This window comes from Electrona antarctica, assembly GCF_951216825.1.
Source record: "Electrona antarctica genome assembly, chromosome: 18".
Taxonomy (NCBI): Eukaryota; Metazoa; Chordata; class Actinopteri; order Myctophiformes; family Myctophidae; genus Electrona; species Electrona antarctica.
The window spans coordinates 28,882,495-28,906,182 of NC_136799.1; the positions used below are offsets into that span (position 1 = coordinate 28,882,495).

The 23,688-nt window shown below is 44.2% G+C and overlaps 1 protein-coding gene across 1 annotated transcript in view; it reads left to right on the forward strand.

Moving 5' to 3' along the window:
- The first annotated feature begins 15,921 nt into the window (after positions 1-15,921).
- The window catches only part of msrab (methionine sulfoxide reductase Ab), a 49,798-nt gene continuing 42,031 nt past the window's right edge, over positions 15,922-23,688 (forward strand). The window contains exon 1 of the mRNA XM_079527894.1: positions 15,922-16,134. Coding sequence (XP_079384020.1) covers positions 16,059-16,134 — 76 coding nt within the window. The 5' untranslated portion in view covers positions 15,922-16,058. The remainder of the gene's footprint in view (positions 16,135-23,688) is intronic.

Genomic DNA, 23,688 nt, shown 5'->3' on the forward strand with positions numbered 1-23,688 from the left:
GGTCGACACCACCCCCCACCACACACACACACACACACACACACACACACACACACACACACACACACACACACACACACACGCACGCATAGAGTGTCCCGCCCCTATCTGCCCCTGTCCCTGTCCTGTCCCGTACTGGATGCGTGGCCCAGCTGATCAGTGCAGAGGGATTAGCCATCGGGGCCAGCTGGCAGGGATTACACAGGCAAGGCATGGGGGAAGGTGGGATAGGATGGGATGAGAGGGGTTGGGGGAGGGCTGATGAGGGTAGGCCTAATGCTGGGGGGGAGGGGAGGCCCTCTCCTCCTGTCCTGCACACACACACACACACACACACACACACACACACACACACACACACACATACACACACACACCGCACGGATGCATGCATGCAGCCACGTACATAGGTACACTGTTACACACAGGCACACGTTTGCAGACATGCACAGAATTGCACATGTACATTCACACACACACACACACACACACACACACACACACACACACACACACTACACGCGATACCGAAAATCTGAACTATGCATATGTACATGTACTGTATTCATTCACATATAAACCACTGGCATGAACAGCTGTATTTTCTGTTTAATTTTACTGTGCAGTTGCACGTATATTACCTTGCACACATGCATGCACACAGTACATTTGTGCTGAAACGGCGAGCATGAACGCAGGCTGCAGTGGCTCCGATTGCAGCCCGGCGCTGCATGCTCGGCACGGCGGCCAGCCAGCCGGGCTGACGAAACGCCGTTGATGAATGTATGTAAATGTGATGGAGGCGGCAAGGGAGGAGGGGAGGGAGGAGGGGAGGGAGGGACCCCCACGGGAGACCAGGGGGCTCGGCTGACAATGCAAGGCTCCGACCTCTGACCCCTCTCTGCTCCATCATCCACGGCCATCAGCTGATCCCGGGAAATGGACAGCTCACCGCCCACCCCCGCTACTCACACATACATACACCACACACACGCACGCACACACACACACACACACACACACACACACACACGCACGCGTGTATGAACGTGCATGCGCAAGCACACACACACACACACCCACACCCACACGAGCACACACACACATCACACATGTATGAGCGTGCATGCGCATTGCGTTAGCACTCACACACACCCACACGCGCACACGCGTATGAGCGTGTATTTGCAAGCACTCACTCAAAGTCTCAAACCCACACTCATGCACACACGCACGTCACACACATGCGGGTCCGCCGGCACTGCTCAATCTTCCGGGGGGGGGGGGGGGGCAACTCACGTCTTCCTCTTCTTCATCCCTCGCTTGCTCTAGCCCTCCATCGCTCTCCTCCGAATCATGCTTCAGCTCAACGCTCAGCTTGTCCTAATATCACCGCTCCTAGAACGCTTCCCATGACATTGACTTGTGTTGAAATCTACAACCGTCATTGTTCACATTAATGTATTGTTTTGTTGTTTTTTGTTCTTTTTTTCTTTTTATACATTAATGTTTTGAATGATCACATTGTATTTAAGAATCATTTCCCAAATACATCGGTTAGAATGTTAGTTTTACAATTATTTCAGGGACCGACAAGGCAAGACCTTTTTGTTTTAGATGTTTGGTATTAGAGGCCTAAATTCAGAAATTAAAGTTGAGGTCCAACTAGATTGGAGAGATTACTAATACACCCTTAAATGCACTTTGGTGCTGCATTACTGTACACCAATAATGCAATACATATTGTTGCTGTCAGGTGGAAATCTAGGCTATATGTCCAAAACTGTTCCTTTTTTATTACGTACAAAAAAAAATAAGATAATGTTAACTGCTATTTTCATCTATTTTGTGCAACACTCGTGTATGAAGAAGTAGGGCATTAATGTTTGAAAAATATATAATAAGTTGAATTGAAGTTTCTGCCTGACAGTGGCAGTATTAACTGTATATATATATATACAGTTAATACAAAAAAATCTTTCTTTTTATTTTATTTTTGGGGAATATATTTGGGGGTCACACATCGGCTGTCAAGGTGATTATTCTTTCTAAAATAACTCATTGACTTTTTCATAATGCAATTCAGGAAAAAAAATCTATATATAGTTGGGAATTTATATCATATAGAAATATTCTTTCTGACTGGATAATCTATCCTGACATTTGATATTTTGATTATATCTGTGCAATTATTGGTGATAATAATTTAGTTGAGTCAAACATATAGTAGTCATATGAGGCATGGGAGGGTAGGCTTTCTTTCAGACCTTTATACTATCATGCACGCACGCACGCACATGCATGTTTTACACTGTTTTACACAGCCAATATTGCCTACCTGTACCTGTGTGTTGCTGCAGTGTTCAATGTAATAATATCAAGTGAGTTCATGTTGATCGGCTATGGAAATAAAAGGATTGACATATCCTATATATATAAAATATACAACAACTCTGGACATTGAATTACTATGTGCACGCGTCAAACTTAAAGCCAACTAACGTTTTTCACCAACGTCCCGGAACCGCCCTGCCTTCTTAGAATCTTTAGATCAGCACCACAGGGGTAACCAAAGTTTTTGGAGGGGTCGCCAGTTGCATTTCTGAATATGTGCAAAGTAATGAAAATCTGAATGAAAAAAGAAACCCATTTTTTCTAAGATCATATTTTAGTAAAAGCACAGTCAGAACCTCAGGCTCAGACAATGCACAGCCTCAATTTGCCCACTGTGATCTTCTCACTTGCGGGTCGAAGTTGTCATTGTGGGGTGTTAGGGTAACACCTCCGGTGTTAGGTGTGTGATGTATTTTTATGGATCTTAATATTTTACGAACAGCAGGATGCATCCACCACATTGTTCCATCCATCACCACATTGTTCCATCCACCATCCACAGGCTGTTGAGAGACACTGTTTCATGTGCAGTATTAATTTGCCACAATTTCCTTACATACATTATATTAACTTTTGGCTGTTGTCATATGAACGTTTTTTCTATGTGGAAAAGGGAGGGGTACATCTCCTTGTGCTGCAGGGTAGCGCTAAGCCTGTTTGAATGGTCCGTCTCTGTCTGTTATTTTATTTACTTATTGTTTTATAAAAAATAATTCAAATAACGCAGCATTTTTCTGACTGCTACATGAGGGTACAGACTGCTGTGCCGGTTTTGTGGGTTTCTCTATGCAGTAAAAGTGTTGTCGGTGCCGCTGCAACATTTATGCAGCGCTGCTAGTCTTATGTTGCCCGTAGGTGTGCACGATATGCACATTTTCAGTGTAAAAACTCCTCTAGTCCCGAAACCGTCCCGGCTGAGATCAAGTCCCTAATAGATATTTTATAGTCCCTGGGACGTAGGGACCCCCTTAGTCTGGAGCCCTGACGCACGCGCACACACACACACACACACACACACACACACACGTACATGCACATGCACGCGCACGCACGCATTCACTCACTTACACACACACACACACACATGCACGTGCATGCATTCACTCTCACACACACACACACACACACACACACACACACACACACACACGCATGCATTCACTCACACACATGCACGCACGCACGCACACACACACACACACACACACACACACACACCTACTCACGCACGCACACACACAGACACACACACAACGATTTCTGTAAAATCAAAGAGACATTCGGCGGGGCCTTGCAGGCAGATCACAGCGGCAGTGTTCTATAGTGAATATATAGAATGGGACATGGCATATCTGTGACAAATAGGGCATTAGTTAAGATCTGCTTACATGAGATGCTCACTAACATTGTACTGGAATGATGGAGATGGGCTAGGCTCGCCATATCTGAGGAAATAGAGATGGATTAAAAAGACCATAGAATAGAATCGTTTCAATGGAAGCAACACAACCAAAATAATATATTCACCAACCTTTATATTTTTTTAATGTAGTGGGAGTATGTTATTTTACCCCTAACAGTGTATGTCAAAGAGATACATATTGTGATCAGATATTTGTGGGCCAAGGTTTAATCTCTCCATCTATCTAATCTGTGCATGACTTTATATGCACAACGTGTTTGTTTATCTATGTGGGTGTTTCTTTGCCTGGATGTCTGTGAGAGTCTGTAAGAGAAAAGGAAGAAGATTTTGGCGCTGAAGTCCCACTACCGCATCCCCCATTTTGAACGCTGTGCATATACTTGCACGAATGCACGTACACAAGGACAGCAGGCACATACACGTATAAGCCAAGTAGGCAGAGAGCACATGAGTATATATACCTGCTATCACATTCAATATGTTATCGATATAATATATCGATAACATATTTGTTTTATTTAACCTAGCTGCGTCTATCTCTTTCCATTCTGCTCTCATTCTAAATTTACCTATCCTCTCTCTTCTCACGGAATGCCACAAAAATGGACATACACATATAAAGCTTTTTTTAAGGAGTATGAATTGCATATCTACAACCTCACGGCACGTAGCATTGCGACAGTTGTGAGCTTGAAGATCTGCTATTTTTGCAGAAGAGCGTTCACCATTTGCTGCAGAATAAGAGAGAGACAGGCAGTGAGAAAGGGTGAGAGACGGGCAGAGACAGACAGGGCTTGTCCCCTGTTTAGTAATCTGATGGAGAGATTAGCAGGGAAGCAGCATTTGGGCCGGATTATGGAGTCATTAGAAAGAACTGGTGCTCCAGAGCCTCTCTCATGTGTTAATGTGGCTTTACAGAGCCTCAACGGAGTGTGCTCAGATTGTCTAGATTGTGTACAAAGTACATAGATAGACTGTATATGTTAATGATAATGCCTATGATTGAAATGTGTGTATTTGTAATTGTATGGCTTTGTGGTTTACTTTCTTTTCCCCCTAATACACTTCACATACTGTAGGCCTACCAAAAGTAATTTTCATTCATACACATTGTTAGCTTTATGTAAATAGCAGTATCTTTGCAATTACTAGTCTAGAAATGTAGCAAAGAAGTGAATCGTGAAAATTACATGGACACATCAGGGCAAATATTACAGAGAAATATCGAAGAATTATTTTGGAATTATGCGCTGCATTTCCTTTTGTAAACCGAACACCGACCTGTCATCAGACTTTTATTTGCATTTGAGGAAAAAATAACATTTGACATTTTCATATTGAAATATACTATTTTCCAGTTTGAAACCATTACAGTTCCCAGCGATGGAACACACTTCCAGCACAGTGATATATCTAAACCCAAATACACAATACCAATACAGCCAGCTTTATCAACACTTCAGAGGATGAACGTGCAGACAGGCACTGTGCATCACTTCACTGCGCTCCCCAGATAAGCCCTAGCAGCTACCCAGCAAAGTCTGGGCGTGAATTGCACTCCGACATCGTACAAATGGACCCATAAGGGTCCATTCGGTTCCATTTGTACGCTCTCTGAGTGAGATTTACACCCAGGACTTTATGTGTATACGGCTCACTGGAGAGAGCATGGAGGTATATGGCCTTCCTGTACCATGTCATATCATATAACTATGGTATTGGTTGATGATGGGATACATACAGGATAGGGAGATATCCATAAAGCTCATGTGTGTGTTCAGTATGTGTGTCTCCAGGGGGGGCAGGTAGGTTCACCGTATACTGTACATGTGTGTGTTCAGTATGTGTGTCTCCAGGGGGGGTAGGTAGGTACACCGTATACTGTACATGTATAACGTTGGTTTATGGCTCCCTGGTTTATGCGACGATTCACTTCCGTAGCCATGCAGTGGTTCACCATTTGTAAATTGCGCGTGTGTCTGTGTGTGTGTGTGTGTGTGTGTGTGTGTGTGTGTGTGTGTGTGTGTGTGTGTGTGTGTGTGTGTGTGTGTGTGTGTGTGTGTGTGTGTGTGCGTGCGTGCGTGCGCGCGTGCGTGCGCGTTTGTGTTTGGCGAAGGTCAGAGGGAGAGCAGTCCATTGACGGCTGATCAATTCCCTGAGGTCAGACACTGATGTGGTCCAATGACCGGAATATCAGTTTCAGTTTCATTAGTGTGTGTGTGTGTGTGTGTGTGTGTGTGTGTGTGTGTGTGTGTGTGTACAATATCTATTGACTACTGAGAAGAGCATATATATGCAACCATCAGGCATACATTTTTTGCGTTTTATGAATTTTAATTGAATCATTTTCAAGGTTCTTGAGCCCTTGACAGCGTGGAACTTTAGTGCCGTGTTCCACAGTCAACGTGAACTCACACACACACACACACACACACACACACACACACACACACACACACACACACACACACACACACACACACACACACACACACCATCTGATCTGCGCTCCCAAAAACGTTCCCTTGGCTGCTGCCTGGGCGCATCACCATGCCCCAATTCCCCACCCCCATCCCTTTTTGTCAAATAAATTGCTACGTGACCTACTTCCCTTTTTTTGCACCATTTCTTCCATGTTCAGATATTGTTTGAACATAAGAGGTTCGCTGTGGGGCATACAGTATCAAAAGAGCGCACAGTATATATATGGGACATACTGTATAGTAAAGTGTAATGAATGAAATGTGTTTAAGAGATCCAGAAGTATTAACATCAGCATTCATAGCGATGCTCCAATTTTTCTTTGTTTCAAATTATGATTTGGAATCGCTGCAGTGTCAGTTTCTTTTCTTGGCAGGATTTTTTTTTTTTTGCCAAAACGCTTTTTGATTTTATTTATGTTTTTAAAAATGTACAATGCGTGATTAAAATACGTGGTTCACATATTTTCTGATTAGGACGTATAAGAGGTCACACACTGAGGGATTAAGGTAAATGATAGCAGCCTATAGCAAGCAGAAGACATGGTGGTAATTTACAGAATGATAATTCTGTCAACCACATGTATTACCCATTACGGCCACACCATGTGGCATTGCTCTTTCTGTTGGGATTTCAAATGATTAAATAAAACCTTAAATCAACCTCCATGGTATCTTATGCCAGTTCTCCTCCAACATGTTCATGTCAAGGACCCCTAAATCGATACTTATTTTTTGGCCGCAGACCCCCATCTAAAAAATATTTTGTGCCCTAGGGATCCCCATAATTGAAGATTTGTGTTGTTAAAAATGTTAAGAATTATTAAAACAAGATTTTTCTAAATTATACAATAGGGTTTCGAAAAATTAAAAGCATTATTGCATCCCAATGCGTTGTGAGCTGGTCGATCGGCTATTTTCAGCAAAAGCCTTCCCCACAATAACAGAAACCAGAAAATACACCAGTATAGAGCCTTGAGGGACTCCGGTCAACCATATAGGGTTTAAGTCGTTATTGTGGTTAAACTGCAAACCCATCCAGGAAGGCATGGTCAGGTGTTGTTACAGAAAAACTTCAGTGTTAGTTACTGCTAAGCTAAGTTAAGCATGATCGTGTGTGTGTGTGTGTGTGTGTGTGTGTGTGTGTGTGTGTGTGTGTGTGTGTGTGTGTGTGTGCGTGTGTGCGTGCGTGCGTGCGTGCGTGCGTGCGTGCGTGCGTGCGTGCGTGCGTGCGTGCGTGCGTACTGTGTGCAGTTTGGTGAGGAAGGCCGACTCCATTTCAGCTAATGTGTTTAGTGGTTGTAAATGTTATAAATGTTGCACCTCTGTACTCCTAAGGAGTTGCACGGGGATGATCACGTTTCTTGATTAAAACACTCAGATTCACGTGTTTTAAAGCATGCTTCATTGTGTGTGTGTGTGTGTGTGTGTGTGTCTGTGTGTGTGTGCGTGTGCGTGTGCGTGTATGCGCCTGTGTAATACATCTAGGCTCTCTTTACAATGTTCTTTCCCAGCCTTGCAGAGAGGGCCCAGGGAACCACACTGACCCTGATTTACTGGGATCAGAATTCACATGACAGCAATTAATTTACATCCATTAACTACACAGTTCTCTCTCCATCTTCCTTCCTCTCTCCGTGTCTCTCTCACTCTCATCCTCCCTGCCCATTTGGCTCTCCTGGTCAATCTCTTCATACCTTTCTGGCCTCTCCCCTTGCGACCTCCTTGTTGCTCCTCATTTCCCCTCTCTCAGCATAATTTCTGTCACTCTCTCTCTCTCTATTATTCACTCTCTCTCTAACAGTCAACCTCTCCTCACAGCTAATTCTCCTCAAGGTACCGGAATTCCATATGTCTAATCCATTTATAGAATCCCATTGCCCATACCATCCCCCCACCTATACCCACCCACATACACCTCTTTACATTATGTGCTATGACATGCACCATGATATCATAAGGGTCATACTGTATATGTGCGCATTTGTTTCTCTCTGTGTGTGTGTGTGTGTGTGTGTGTGTGTGTGTGTGTGTGTGTGTGTGTGTGTACATGCAAGGCTTAAGCAACCTCACGCAAATGCTGGCTGGATATTATGAGCGAACTATGGGTGAACTGCATGAATTAATCATATTGCTGCACATGTATATGCATCAAGTCTATTTAACGGCAAAATGGTAAAAATTAAATCTGTTTAATTTCAAAGCGCTGCACTGTATTCTATGTATAAGATGATTATCGCTGCATAGTGACTGGCATTAATGTAATGAGTTTGGTACCCCTGTGATAATTTCAAAGATTCCTTTATTTCAACTAAAGCACTCGTCGCTGAAGTTTTATGCTCCAGGGTTTTTTCCTCTCTGCCCATTAACAGAAGAACACTTTACAGCTGGCCTACATCTCTCTCTCTCTCTCTCTCTCTCTCTCTCTCTCTCTCCCCCCTTTCTCTTTCTCTGGCTCTCTGTTCTGACGCCACTCTGCTAGTTTCTATCTACCAACTACTTCTTCCTGTCTTTTCAACCCAAGAAGGGAAGCATTGCTCGAGGGGGAATTTGCCATTTATTCCTGGACACAAAAACAAAAAAACAAGTCCATATAGTGCTTTATATACCTCTTCCCCTTTTTGTCTTCGTTTTCTCTCCATCTTTTCTCTGTGTTCGACGGTGGAGGCTGTGCTGTCTTGTCCCTGTCCCCAGGGTGTGAGAAGAGAAGTCAGAGAGGATGCAAGCTCGGCTGGCTGAATGCACCGGGGGGGGGGGGGGGGGGGGGGGGGGGACCGGACCATTCCTCCAGTATGTGGTCCTTGAAGGGGTTCCAGGTGGTCCCCAGTTGGTAACCAAATGGACCCTTGTTGACCTTTAACTCTTGAGAGTGTAATGAGTGACATTTTACGCTCTCAAGAGTTAAATTATTGTTAAACATCCACATTGCTTAATTTACAAGACGTCTACACAACTAGAATGTAGAAGAATATTATTGTTTGCCTATTATCTCTCCTATGGTATACCACATCAGTACAGCAACACTACAGCATGGAATAGTGGGCTAAACCATATCCAGCGATAGCAAAATATTCTTTCGTTTTGGGTCTGCGAGGCTAAATCTGGTGGTCCATGGCTCAAATGACGAATAAATAATGAGCCTTGATATGAAAAGGGTTGAAATCCACAGCTCCATACTCCTATCGAAATATCTTATCCATGTAACTTGACCAAGCACACTTAAACACACACAGACCGCAACCGTCTAAAATCGTGTGCGCACGCACGCGCGCACACACACACACACACACACACACACACACACACACACACACACACACACACACACACACACACACACACACACACACACACACACACACACACACACACACACACACGTGCTAACTACGTATATATGACTGTATAGTCATGTATTTGTGCATGCTTGCACTCAAGTGCACGGCTGCATCAGTGCATGCAAAACACATGAGTGCATGCATGCACTGATGCGCACAGCACCGCATGGAATTAAATTTGGACTAAATTTAGCTGTGTTACTACACCGTGTGCAGAATTCGCCATTCCCCCACAATTCAAAGGGAAATCACTTTCTTTCCCCTTCCTTTTTCAAAAGGAAAGAAAGAAAAAAGAAGAGGAAAAAAGCGCCTCCAATCAACACCCCCAACCCAACATCGCTTGGGGACAGGTTCTAACGGTATCTGATCTGTGATTGGCTGAAGATGTGGTGCGGGAGGACAAAGTTGGAGCTGGCAGCAGGCAGAGAGGATGTGCAGAGAGGAGAGGGGGTGCGCTAAAAAGGATTTTAAAACCAAAGCCTCTTTTCCAAAGAGGAGGGAGGAGGGTGTGAGGGAAGGAAGAATGGACAGGGAGAGGGAGGGAAGGATGGAGGGATATAGGATGACACAAGGTCCAGATTAACCCTAATCTCAGGCCCATTGGTTTAGGTGAGGCTGAGGGGCTGAAGGAAGCTGCCCCACACCAGGTGGTCAGGATGGGGTTAAAAGCAGGCAGGGTGAGTGGGTGGGGGAGGAAGACTATGGGACTATGAGTGTTGCTACGGAAGAAGACTGAGAGAGAGAGAGAGAGAGAGAGAGAGAGAGAGAGAGAGGGAGAGGGAGAGAGAGAGAGAGGGAGAGAGAGAGAGAGAGTATTTCAGTGAAGTTCACCGATATCATATACATCCAGTTTCTTTTTGAATTAGCACTACAAGTGCAAATATAATGCGGGATATCAATCTAACTCTGGGTGATATGTGAATTGAGAGATTATTGCGGATGGGGTGCTGCAGGATGGTGGCTGCAGGGTGATTGGATGGTTGGGTGCATGGTGACAGTAGCACAAGCCCCCGTGCACGGGATTAGAGGGACAGTCAGGGCGTAATCTGCTGTTTAGGCTATATGTAGGGCAAGAGTGGCTTAGCCCGGCCGTGCTTAGCGCGGGTGGAGCACCCAGGGCAGAGCCCGTGGGAGGGGCAAGTGGACTGGTGCTAGCTAGCAGGCGCAGCAGGCGGCTAGCCCGAGTCGTATCATCTCTCTCCGTCTTGGATGGGGCCTGCATAAAAATGTTTTATACATATGAGATGCTGTCTGTGATTTGGGAAGTAGCAGGTTGCCAGTGGAGTGCAGAAAGATACAAGCCCTGATACATTCACTCACCAGTCCCAATGCTTTAGAGAGTAAGAGACAAAGAGAAGACATAAACCTACAAGGTGACCTCATCATACCCCGCTGCAACCTGCGTATGTGGCATTTGTTCTTCTTCCCTGGACAGAGACACTGCAAGAGATTTAAGACACACACATCACCCGTCCCAGCAAGGTGCTAACACATACAATCTCCTCTCAACCTTTCATGTCATTCAAACAACCCCTACAACCCCACACTTCATGTACCCTCTCTCCATTTCCCAATGAGCAAAGTGATTTATGTCAAGTTAAGTCAAGCGCGCGTGCCAGTGTTATGAATCAAAATTTGTCAAGTTAGCTTTTTCCCACTCAGGTCTATGAATTGAAATGGCTTCGTTTTGTATATGAATCCCCCAGAGAGCAGCATGCTGCTTTTTATCTGACTGTAGCTTCAGCAGAGCAATCAAACCCTTTGTTTTGTTCACACCATCCCACAATCCCACCTGCTTCAGTGAGACGATGGAGGGCCCTTTGGAAAACAACGAGGCGCCCATGATTTATTATTCTAATTAGGCAAAGTGAGACTTTAGCAAAGCCACAATTACGCTAAATCGTCAAAACAGTTTTCTGGTTGGCTGCCTCCTGTTCTGTTCAGATGTTAATCAGTACAGAGGCAGCTATTGAACAGTGATGCAAAACTGTTTGAGCCACACTTTTAGTTGGTCATATTATATACAGTAAGAACGTCTCCAAATACAACACAAGCTCACAGTCAAACAAACAGCTGATCTGGTTTTATTCCAAGATGTCATCATGAATCCATGTTGGTTAAGAAATGGCAACTGATGTTGCTCAAACCTCTTATAGTTGTTTTTTGTCCTATAATAATAATAATAATAATAACAAGGGTAATAATAATAATAATGCATTGTGTACTTTACTGTCACATGTGAGCAAATAATTTGTCTGCTGAGAAGGTGTCACATTTTTAAATGATATTGTACATGTGTCTCAATTTGGACCAAAACTTGTAATGCAATGCCTTGCCTTCAATTATAACAATAAATATGTTATTGTACTATTTCTTTAGAAATGGGTCTATAAGTGGATTGAGTCCCCTGCACCCACCCTATTCGGTGTGTGCCAAACATATTCAGATTCTCATTGTATGCGGAATGTGCCCAGCAAAACCAACCACTCAGTCAAACAAAAGGCTTAACGCACCACAGTACCCAGTTAAAAGCGACCATAGTGTTTAATTCCAGGTCATTTCATAATCTCTTTGATACCCGCTCACATCTGCACGTCACTGCAATCTCACTCACTGACGATCAGACAGCTGCAAGCTGGCATTGACACTAAATCCTCCTGCTGCAAAACACAGGCGCGCGCACACACACACACACACACACACACGCACGTACGCATGCACGTACAACGCACGCACGCACGCACGCGCGCGCGCACGCACACGCACACGCACTTGCTTGTGAGCACACAATCACGCTCACGTATGCACATTGCAGTCGAATGCACACACTCACAAACACGCATACACACACACTCACTTACAAACACGCATGCACGTGCATATACACTCATACATAGGCCTATACTGACAAACATGCACACATGCACACATGCACGTACTCATTCACTCACTCACACACAGAGCTACAGTAATGACGCAAAAAAATCATAATACAATACAATATAATAACAGTCCTTGTTCCCCACAGATGTTGTTCTGAATTACAGCACAGCATTCGTCCAGATCACATGACGCACACACAGAAAAATTATCAGTGCTCATTTAACGCTCAGGCAGGGTGTCCAAATGGAGCCCATAATGGGGTCCATCTGAAGATGTAACAGTGTGCAGCGGCTACAGGCATGAGTAGATCTTTCCTGAGACTGGGGGAAGCCCTAAATGGGTCGATCAATTGAGGATATACACAATGCACTTGTACACTCACGCACGCACGCACGCACGCACGCACGCACGCACGCACGCACGTACGCACGCACGCACACACACACACAGGGAGGAAATTATCAAACACCGTGGGTTCTCTGCCTGTACGTGGTTCTCATCCCAGTAGCTGCCCCCCTCCTCCTCTCCTCTCCTCTCCTCTCCTCTCCTCTCCTCTCCTCTCCTCTCCTCTCCTCTCCTCTCCTCTCCTCTCCTCTCCCTACAGCGTTCCCGAGTGCCCCAATCAGCCAGCATCAACAGCCATGTGAACCCCACGTTCAGTTCATCTCTCTCTCTCTCTCTCTCTCTCTCTCTCTCTTTCTCTGTGGTGGAAAAAGTACTCTTATTTCTTACTTAAGTAAAAGTATCAATACTGAATGTAGAAATACTCAGTTAGGCCTACAACTAAGTAAAAGTCCGGAATTCAAAATTGAAATGTACTTAATGTATACCAAAAGGAAAAGTACTCATTATGCAGAATGTCCTATTTAATAACTTTTCAAATGTTTAAAAATCTTTTGGAAATGTAATGGAGTACAAGTACAATATTTTGGATCCGAGATGTAGTGGAGTTGAAGTAAAAGTATTGGAAATTGGAAATACTCAAGAAAAGTACAAATTGTACTTAAGTATATATAGGCTACAGTACGGGGGTGGCAGTGGCTCAGGGGTAGCTATAGAGTTCATTTCATTTAATCTTTATTTATTTAATTTCATTTATAGTTTTACATGATTATATTAATTTTACCCTTTACGTTTTTACATATTCCATGAAATTAGTGAGAGTGGCCGGTAGAGCGGCCGGATGGGAATGGTGAGGTTCCCAGTTGGATCTTGAGCTCCCCCAGAGTTAGTGTTGAAGTGACACTGAACCCCTAATTGCTCCCGATGAGCAGGTTGGTGCCTTGCATGGTTTCCTCCGCCATCGCTGTATGAATGTCTGTGTGAATGGGTGAATGTAATGCACAATCTGTGTAAAGCGCCTTGGATAAGAGCGACCATTTAGTACTTAAGTAAATGTACTTAGTTACTTTCCACCACTGCGCTGTCTCTCTCTCTCTCTTTCTCTCTCTCTCTCTCTCTCTCTCTCTCTCTGCGTGGACTATTTTCACTGGTGAGCTTTCCACTCTTCTAGCTTTCGGGTAATTACCTGGCATTTGCATTGCAAAGTCCCATGTGCAGCCCCTAGTTCCTCCGCAGGTGATTGGGCTTCATTTCCACTGCAGATAAGAGAGCGAGAGAGATAGACTGATAGAGAGAGAGAGAGCAAGAGAGAGAGAGAGAGAGAGGAAGTGGGGTGCATTAAGACGTGATGTTATTCCGGCTTTGCAGGATACAGGAATAATGCCTTGAATTATTCCCTTGTTACTGATAGAATAGCAATCAGCTGGTGCAGAACATTATGCATAAATGTTTAAATTCCCTCACAATAATGATCGCCGTTGTCACATATACCACACCACCTGGCTGTGTTATACCACATATTCTGTGAGTGTGAAACTGACCACTTCTGGAATTGTCTGGTCGTGGTTGTGAGTTCTGTTCCCCAGAAAATAGAAGCCACTGTATAGCCCACTGTTTCCCACACAGTGGGTCAGGAGTCCCTTTATTTATGGGGCCCTTTATTTTTTTGTTTCCCATGTTTTGTTTTGAATTATTAATATTTCCAAACATTTTCATGAATTTAAAACAAAACTCAATTAAAAAAGATTTCTCCCATGTGTTCATTTCATGGTGATAATAAAAGAAAAATCAAAGAAATTTCATGAATTAGAAAACAAATGTTTAAGAAGTAGTGAAAATACCCGATCTACAAGCTTACAACGTTGCCACGTTGTGACTCGTGAGTTGGTAGGTCGGCTATTTTCACTATAGTTTGGGTCCCGGGCAAACGTCTAATTTCTCGTTTGGGTCACAGGCTAAAATATTTTGGAGCCACTATAGTGGCTTTGTATGGCTGAGACAATGGAACGTTAATTTGTAAAACTCAATAAATCAAGTTGATAATCATTCCATATTTGTAAAAGAGGATATAAGTTCTAGTGCTATATTCTAGTGTTTTTATCAACCTGGGACAGGTATACCTTTGGTCGCATGAGGAGTGCATGCACATCTGTGGCCGATGCAGGTGCAAGACAAGCAGCAGTAACACAAAAGGAGTGCATATTGCGTTGGAATATTTAGACACAATGAAATACAGCGGAGCTGTTTCAGTATTTCCAGTGTGCAGACTAGTCTATCTATCTATCTATCTATCTATCTATCTATCTATCTATCTATCTATCTATCTATCTATCTATCTATCTATCTATCTATCTATCTGTATTCAAAGTGTTCATATAGCAGCCTACAAAACTGTATCTATTTCTTGGAATGTTCATTCAACATTATACTATGGTTATTAAGCTGATAATGTATGTAAATCAAAGCTAGTTGTTCATAACCATATGCTCTGCTGTGGTAGCCTATAAGATACCTTGATTCATTGTAACACTAGAATAATAGCTCAATGTTGAAAAACGGAAACACAATGTTGCTCATTCCGGTCACTCATGTCATGCCTTTGATGCCATTAGTGGGGACTGTTGAAACTATAACACTGAAGATTAACCCCAAAGATGATTTTTGATTTCCCTGATTTGAAATGACCACAAAGGGAAACCTATACCTACACACAGCCTCTTTGCAGCCTGGAGCACCTCCCACAACAGTGAGAGTGGATGGGGGTGTGTGTGTGGGGGGCATGGGCAGCAGTGAGTGAGAGCTAATTTGCATGCTGAACGGCGTTCTTAATGTGGATATTTATTTAAATTTAATTTCGTTCCCGCACACGGTGCACTGTAGGCTTTTGTGCCAAAGTCATATTAACCCTCTGACTAGTTAATATGCAGTGCACGACGTGGCCCACGCACCATGAATATTCATAGTTATGCGCGACTCGCCGTCGTCTCTTCACTCCTCCCCCAGCTGAACGGCATGATGATGATGATGATGATGATGGCTCAATGTTGGTGGAGGAGGATTCCGCTACCCGGAAGAGTCAGCCACCTTAACGTACCCGGAACACTCAGAGTCAGACACGTTTATTCTCTACCAAAGCACAGACACAGGTCGCTTCTTCTCGTTGTCCTTTACCTTCTCCTGTCGCTTGCTGTCGCTGACATGTCAGATAAAAGCCAGCTGCCGGCCAATAAAGACCGCGCTCTGAAGGGGAGGGAGGACAAAATGGTCGTGGCAGGTAAATTATGACAACAACAACACGTTTCTTGCAGCAACACTCTTTAATACTGACTGGCACCTAAAAAAAAAAGGTTTTATTACGTGACTAAAACACAAAATCACACACACCGATGAAGCGCGATTATTTCTGTATCCGAACTAAGCACATAAACAGGCGAACATGAGGATTGGCCATTCGGTTGGTCACTTATTAACCAATGAGGATTGGTCCTGAGGCTAATGTAGTTTAGTCGTGGAAAGCCTGGGCGAGGTTGTTATGAAGTTAGATCAGATGCAAAGCTGCATATTCATTTACAAATTATTATTAGTATTCTTTCGTCCCCTTAATTTGGGGCCCACCAGACTATGACTGTAATCGTGTAATGAATCGCAATTTTATACCTTTTGCAAATAAATATGCAAATTATTAGAAGAAATGTGATTTTGTGACAGTGGTGCCTAAAAAAACCCAAAGTATTAAGCTGTTTACACGCTAAGTTATGAAGAGTAAGTTACCTAGGCTAAGGCTATAGCCTACATTATATGGGAGGGAAGGTTATTGATTGTGTACATTTGTGCTTTAATAACGAATAGCCATTTTGTTTGTGCTGTGTGTTCATGCTTTTATTTTTTGTACATTCTTTACCATGCATTGATGTTAATGCATGGTACAGTCTGCTAGCAATGATGTGAATAGCCTGCATCCTGCATCCCTAGACTCACTATATTGAGAATAGACGCAATCATGTCACCATCTGGGGGTCCTGGGATGGAATTCTGTAGTACTGTACTGTACTGTACTCTAACGTCATTGAAGTAGGACTCATAAAATGTCCCTGGGACCCATCTAAAAGACCACCCCTGGGTCCCGGGACCCATTACATTGAAAACTTATAATTTACCACACTGCTACAGTCTATTCTACACCACTGGTGACCTGAAACTTCTTCCTGTTTTCATGTTTGTTTTTATAGATTTAAAGAGTTTGTAAAACTAGATGGGCTACATAAACAAAATACATTTGATCTCCACAGCTTCATTCTCCTCGCACTTAGTATTAGGCTACAAAACAGTAATTTATCAACCCAGTAATTTCAAAATAGTAAAAATTGTAAGCATCCCATTAAAATAATATTGAAACTTTGACTTGCACAATAACATCGCACCATTAAGATTCAGTAACTGCTAAAACGTCTTCATAATGGCAATAACAAAACTGCATTTTCTGCAAGTGCTAATTAGTGGGTGACATTTCTGTGAGTACTTAATCCTTACAGATTTGTTTTATCCTGGTGTAATTATAAACAACATGCATTAGGCTCTTGCAGTGTATCCCAATGGGCTTTCATTCCCAGCTCAGATTCTGAGCCAAAGTATGCAAGTGTGTTGTAGAATATCTGGTTGGCTCAGTGCTTGCCTAAACTTGTGTCCAAAATGAACCACTTTCAACCTGGCATCCCTGTTTTGGGCATGTCATTAGAGGCAAACATTTTTAGACATGTTCAAACATTTCCAAAACAAGTAATATTTTTCAAACGCAGCCAACATAGCAGTTCTACAAGCTCACATGAATGCTGCAGTGATGCATTGTGAGCTATACAACTATAGGCCTGAAGTGTTAAGTGTAACTTTAAACAGCACTCGTGAATGCTTTTATAGGAAACCTGTTATACTATATGGATGCAGGAAAGTAATGATGACGGGTGAGAACGAATGCATCATGCTGGGGTCGGTCTTACACTTAACAGGCATGTTATCTGTCAATTAATTGGCTTGTTGGCCAGCTACAGGAATCTAATGTCCATCTCTATATGTTAGCAATTTAAATGCTACTTTAAATTAGGGGTGCACGATTATGAAATTATGACCGATATCCGATCTCTGATTATTTGCAGGGTCATATCTGCCGATACCGATTTTGACCGATTCCTATATTATACAGAGGACCACAATGGAAACAAGCCTAGGCCCTAGGGACTTGGCCCAAGGCCTGTTAATAAAGTATTCAATCAATCAATAAATATACTCTTTTTTTGTGTGTCTGTTTTCACTACTGAATGACTACTGAATGAGATGAGTACGTACACAAATTAAATGTAGTATTTAGCCATTGACGGTCACATTAATATTGCGTCATATATTGGTGAAAATAATCTGCATTATTTTGAGACTGATCCGATACCGATATGGTATTTTTATGGCCGATTCCGATACGCTACCGATTTCATCGTGCATCTCTACTTCAACATGACGAGCAGACTAGAAGTCCACTCTACAGTGGAATAATTTACCCCCCTCATCACTACAACATGGATAGCGTCGCTCCCGACATCGGCAACCGACCGGACATGTTTGGTTCTTCATAGACGGGTTCCGACGATATGGACGGCAAGCGACGGGAGCTTCTCATCGGGAGTCTCCTGCCGACACGCTCGCGACTCTTTCAAACTGGCCGACAATGTGGACGTAGCTTTAGAGTCCTCTCGACCACTCTTAATTTTATTTTTTATTATTTAACCTTTATTTAACCAGTAAAACACATTGAGACAGTGTTTTTTTCTAGAGCTAAATTTGCTCTTAGCTCCTAAGAGAAAAGCAAAAGTAAGAAAACATTGCTGAATCCCCCAAACTGACAAAATTAGGAAAAACAAATCATGGATATTGGATAAGAACAAAGCAACAAACAAACTGTATATCTTCTCTTCCTGCATGGGGGCCCATTGTGCTGTGAGCTACAGGCAGTACTAGTGGACACCAGATCTAAAATGGAAGAGTATGGAGACCACCTCCAACCACCATGTGCTAGTTACAGCATATTGTCAAGAATCATAATGAATGAAGACGCCTTTGCCTACTCTCTTGTCACTCAAGAGGGTAGGCGAGTACAAGCAGTGACATCTTGGTGTGGCATGTTCCACAAGGCTGCTAACAACAACAACAACAAAACAATATACAATTTAATAATAGAGATAATACTGAAAATAAAATTCAGCCTGATAGTTGATATGGCACTCTTTTAAAATCTCTTAGCAGCAATGGCCTGTGTGGAGAATCATGGGGACTGCATACAGTACATCAAGTATACCTATGTATTCTATGCACAAACAGATTGGTTCAAATTACATTGTACCGGTATTCCTTAAAATAAGTCCCGGATTGGAGCTTTAATACCAGGTGTAAATGGGCTCATAGGCAAGTACTGAGTCATCCAGATATTCAATAGCACGCTCACGTACGTTTGCTTAGAGCACGGCGTGGGAGTGAAAACACATTGATATGCGTTGTAGGAGCTTGGCAGAAGTAAAACACACAAGAGACGGGGACAGGTACCTCTATAGATTTTGTTAGTCCAATTCATAGCGATATTGTAATGGCTGCCGAAGTTGAGGTATGCTGCTTGTCCAAGATGGTGTACCTTTTTTGCAGTGTGAATGATGCAAACAAATCTACCTTGTTGTACTAGTGCTGAGCATAATAATGATGCTGTGAAGATCAAGGGGTTTTTATGCATAAAAAGTGATTTATCAACAAAATTGCAAGGGTCCCCTGTAATGGGTGCCAATAATTCAGACCATGAATGTATAAGAATAAGAAATAATCTCTTCTGTGATTAAAAAACAGAAGAAAATAAAAAAAGTTTTAATCCTTGCAGCCCGGCATTTACCTCTCACACCTGTGGATAGAGATTAGCGCGGATCGGGCTAAATCGGTTGGCTGATAAGAAGATGACATCCCCCTACTACTAGTTCCATCCCCCTCTATTTCCTGTTTATCATTTTATCCCTCTCTCTCTCTCTCTCTTTGTCTCTGTCTCTCTCTCTCTCTCTCTCTCTCTCCCTCTCCCTCTAACAGAGTTACACCTCTCCAGTTCATCTCAGTCTCTCTATTAACTGATCCTTTATTCCAGGCATCCACTCTATTATTTTGGGACGGGAGGGCGTATGGAAGTATGTGATAGAGGAGCAACATGGTGAGAGTTGAACCCGGTGCTCATCCTCATCGCCTACTCTGCCTTGAGTGGCCGCGCACTGCATTGTGGGAGTTATTGGAGTGTGTGCGTGCGTGCGTATGGGAGGTAGCGGTGCCGCAGTGTCCAGGGGTCCATCTGGGCATTATGCGCATGAAGGCTCCGCCCCGTCGTAAATTCCTGCTCCGTCTGTCGGAGCAGCTCGGAGACACCGCATGGCGGAAATCTGTTCCTCCCCTGTCACCGTGGGGGGGAAGCTTAGGTGGGGATGGGATGGTGTGTGTGTGTGTGTGTGTGTGTGTGTGTGTGTGTGTGTGTGTGTGTGTGTGTGTGTGTGTGTGTGTGTGTGTGTGTGTGTGTGTGTGTGTGTGTGTGTGTGTGTGTGTGTGTGTGTGTGTGTGTGTGTGTGTGTGTGTGTGTGTGTGTGTGTGTGTGTGTGCGCGTGCGTGCGCGGCTGTGTTGTGATTCAACAGAGTGCCTCTGTTGCATTGGTTTGGGCTGCTTGTGAGAACATCTATTTTAGGGGATGGCAAAGACAAGTCCAATTTCTGTGTGTGTGTGTGTGTGTGCGTGCTACACACGGTGCACATGCATGCTCATATGTTCTTGCTTGTGTGCGGGCATGTGTCCATAGGCGTGAGTGTGTTTGGCGTGTGCACAATGTTCCTCTGCTGTGATGAGTATGACCACTGCAATGGTTCGTGATCAGCTTCAGGCCCTCTTACCTCACCCTTCCTGGTGCCTTGATAACAACCCAAGCCTTATAATTTGTCGTAAAAGTATTAACAAACGATATCGACGATCTACAAGCTAACAATGCGTTGCATCGTGATCCATTGTGAGCTTGTATAGTTCTGCTATTTGAGAACATTTTAGACTTTTTTTTTCTTCACTTTTTTTCCAAATGTTTTGAAGTTCTTCGCCTAAAATGGAGAGGCCAGGTTGAAAGTGGTATAGGTTTCTTGCTCTGTCCGCATGCCTTTCCTCTCCCTGTTCGACCTTGGTGAGAGTGATCCAGTGGCAGATTGCTACATGGTAGGGGCACAGCAGTCATTATTTTGAGTCAGTGCGCCAGAGACTGCCAATATCTCTTACAACCAGGATGGAGGGGTGTGGGGTCAGCTGACCGAAATCAATCTTTGTAACATGGTTCACTATAACTCCTAAGAGCAGTTTCATTGCAAAGATATATTGTGCGCATTATATCTGGCCAGTCTCCTGTCTCCACTGTGCTCAACAATGTCCTATTTTCCTTACCTCTCCCTTTTTCGCCTTTCATACATGGATCAGTTTACCTATATCAGAACGAGAGAATGCATGAGATGGTGACAATGAAATGGAGCACAGCACAGAGACTAATGGGATTTGCTCATATTTAACAGGGGTATGGCTGGCAGGCACATTTCTCCTCATACATTTCCCTTTAAATCCACAGTTAAAAATCATCCGTGTTGACAAGGGGGATGTCTTCCCCTTTTCCCTCCCGCCAGTCGCGCTCCAGAGTAGATACTGTAGTCTAGAAGGCCCAGAGAGGATGTGTGTCTGTGTGTGCGTGTGTGTGTGCGTGCGCGCGTGTGTGTGTGTGTGTGTGCGTGCGTGCGCGCGTGTGTGTGTGCGTGCGCGCGCTATAGTAGGTAGTCTTCTCCATAGCAACTGTTTCCGTTGCTAGGATACAGTATGTATGGAATGCATGGATGGAATGAGGGTTCTACTCTCCGGAGTCTAGACGCTCTCTGCCTCAATGAATAGATAGAAGCTACGTGCAACACAAGGACAGCTGTCATCCAACCTCTGTATGCGTGTGCGTGTGTGTGTGTGTGTGTGCATGGCATGTGTGTGTGTGTGTGTGTGTGTGTGCGAGTGCAGGTGCGTGCGTGCGTGCATGCGCGCACGTGCGTCTGTGTGTGTATGGAGGGGGCATGGCAGCCAGCAGCTTCAGAGCCTGCAGAATTAGTCTTCCTTTGACATACCTCTTTCTCTGTCCCCCAAATCAGACCACCTCCTACCAGCTTCTCCCCTCTCCTCCCCTCCCCTTGCCCAGTTCTTACTCCCCCTACCCTACGCTGCCGTACAGTAAAGGGTAGTGTTGGCACTGCTATAAAGCGCCAGCCTCCTCCTTCGCCTCGTGCCTGACACTCTGCCAACCTGTGTGAAGAGAGAAAGAGATGGAATGGGTTTTGGAAGGTAATGAACGGCAGCCGGGAATTCAACCCTTCCGTCGCCAGCTTTTGGCGCCCAGGGACGGTGCCTCTCCTTCTCCCGTGTCTCTCTGAGAGAGCGGAGCCGCAGGAGCAACACTCGGACCTCTCTGCGGCTATAAGGAAAAGCAGGACCACGGCCGGAACCAGAGGGTAACAAAGACTAAATATCCTCTGAGCTTTGATGAAGACAATGCCGTCCGCCAAAGCAAAACAGATCGATCAATTCCTGTACCCCCTTTCACCGAAGGTGACAAATCGCGGAATGGCAGAGCACGGGGCTTTCCGAAGGTCTTGGGTCCGGTCCAGCCGCCTGCAAAACGACTAAAAAAAGCAACAAAAGCGGACCCAAGTATTCCGCCTGTGGTTCCCGCTGCACTGTATAGCCTACGTTGCGCTTTTCAGATATCCTCGCGACCCCCCCCCCCCCCCCCACCAAATGAACCCCAAATGATTTCTTTTTCCAAGTTGGCAAAAGAAATCCCATTCACATGTGTCTTTCTCCCCCATATTGAGACGGGTTCTTCCTTTGTGAACTCAGCCACTCACCCTCCCTACTTGGTTTTTTGTTCTTCCTTGCTTTCCTTTTGCTGGCGTAGTGAGGCAGCGTAGTGAGGGTATTCACACTGTGTGTGTGTGTGTGTGTGTGTGTGTGTGTGTGTGTGTGTGTGTGTGTGTGTGTGTGTGTGTGTGTGTGTGTGTGTGTGTGTGTGTGTGTGTGTGTGTGTGTGTGTGTGTGTGTGTGTGTGTGTGTGTGTGTGTGTGTGTGTGTGTGTGTGTGTGTGTGTGTGTGTGTTGTGGGCGCTGGGCTAGCAGGGGGTGACTGCTGGGTTAGACAATGAAAGGAGCCAGCCTGGCACTGTCTGGATCTCTGCCAGCTGCTCCATGGGAGAAATACCCACAGCAGTGGTTGGTCACTGTGTGATGTGCATGCGTGTGTGTGTGTGTGTGTGAGAGAATACTTGCATGCCTTTTGTAAAAAGAGTGAAAGATGATGAGAATAATGGTGTGAGGAAAGAGGGTGCCGAAATGAGAGCAGTTGAGATGGAGGAGAATCATGGGTCTGTAGTCTTTGTCATTTTTCTTTCCTCCTTTATTGTTTTGTGCTCATTTGTTGATTTGTTTGTTTGAGTACTTGGGCTCTTTTTTTAGCATCCAAAGGGATGGAGGCCTGGAAGCCAAAAGAATCTCTTTCTGCCTCCCCGCTACACTCATCTGTTGCTTTTCACTGGCTATTTACTCCTTTTATTGGCTTGGCAGCCTCCTCTCCTGTCCTCTCCTCTCCTCCGCACACAAGCTCAGTCCCTCGCCCATTCGCACTCTATTTCTTTGTCCTTTTGGCAACTTTGATGATTTATTTATTATTGCTTTGGGCAGAAAAGAGAGACCTAGACCAAAAGAGATGAAA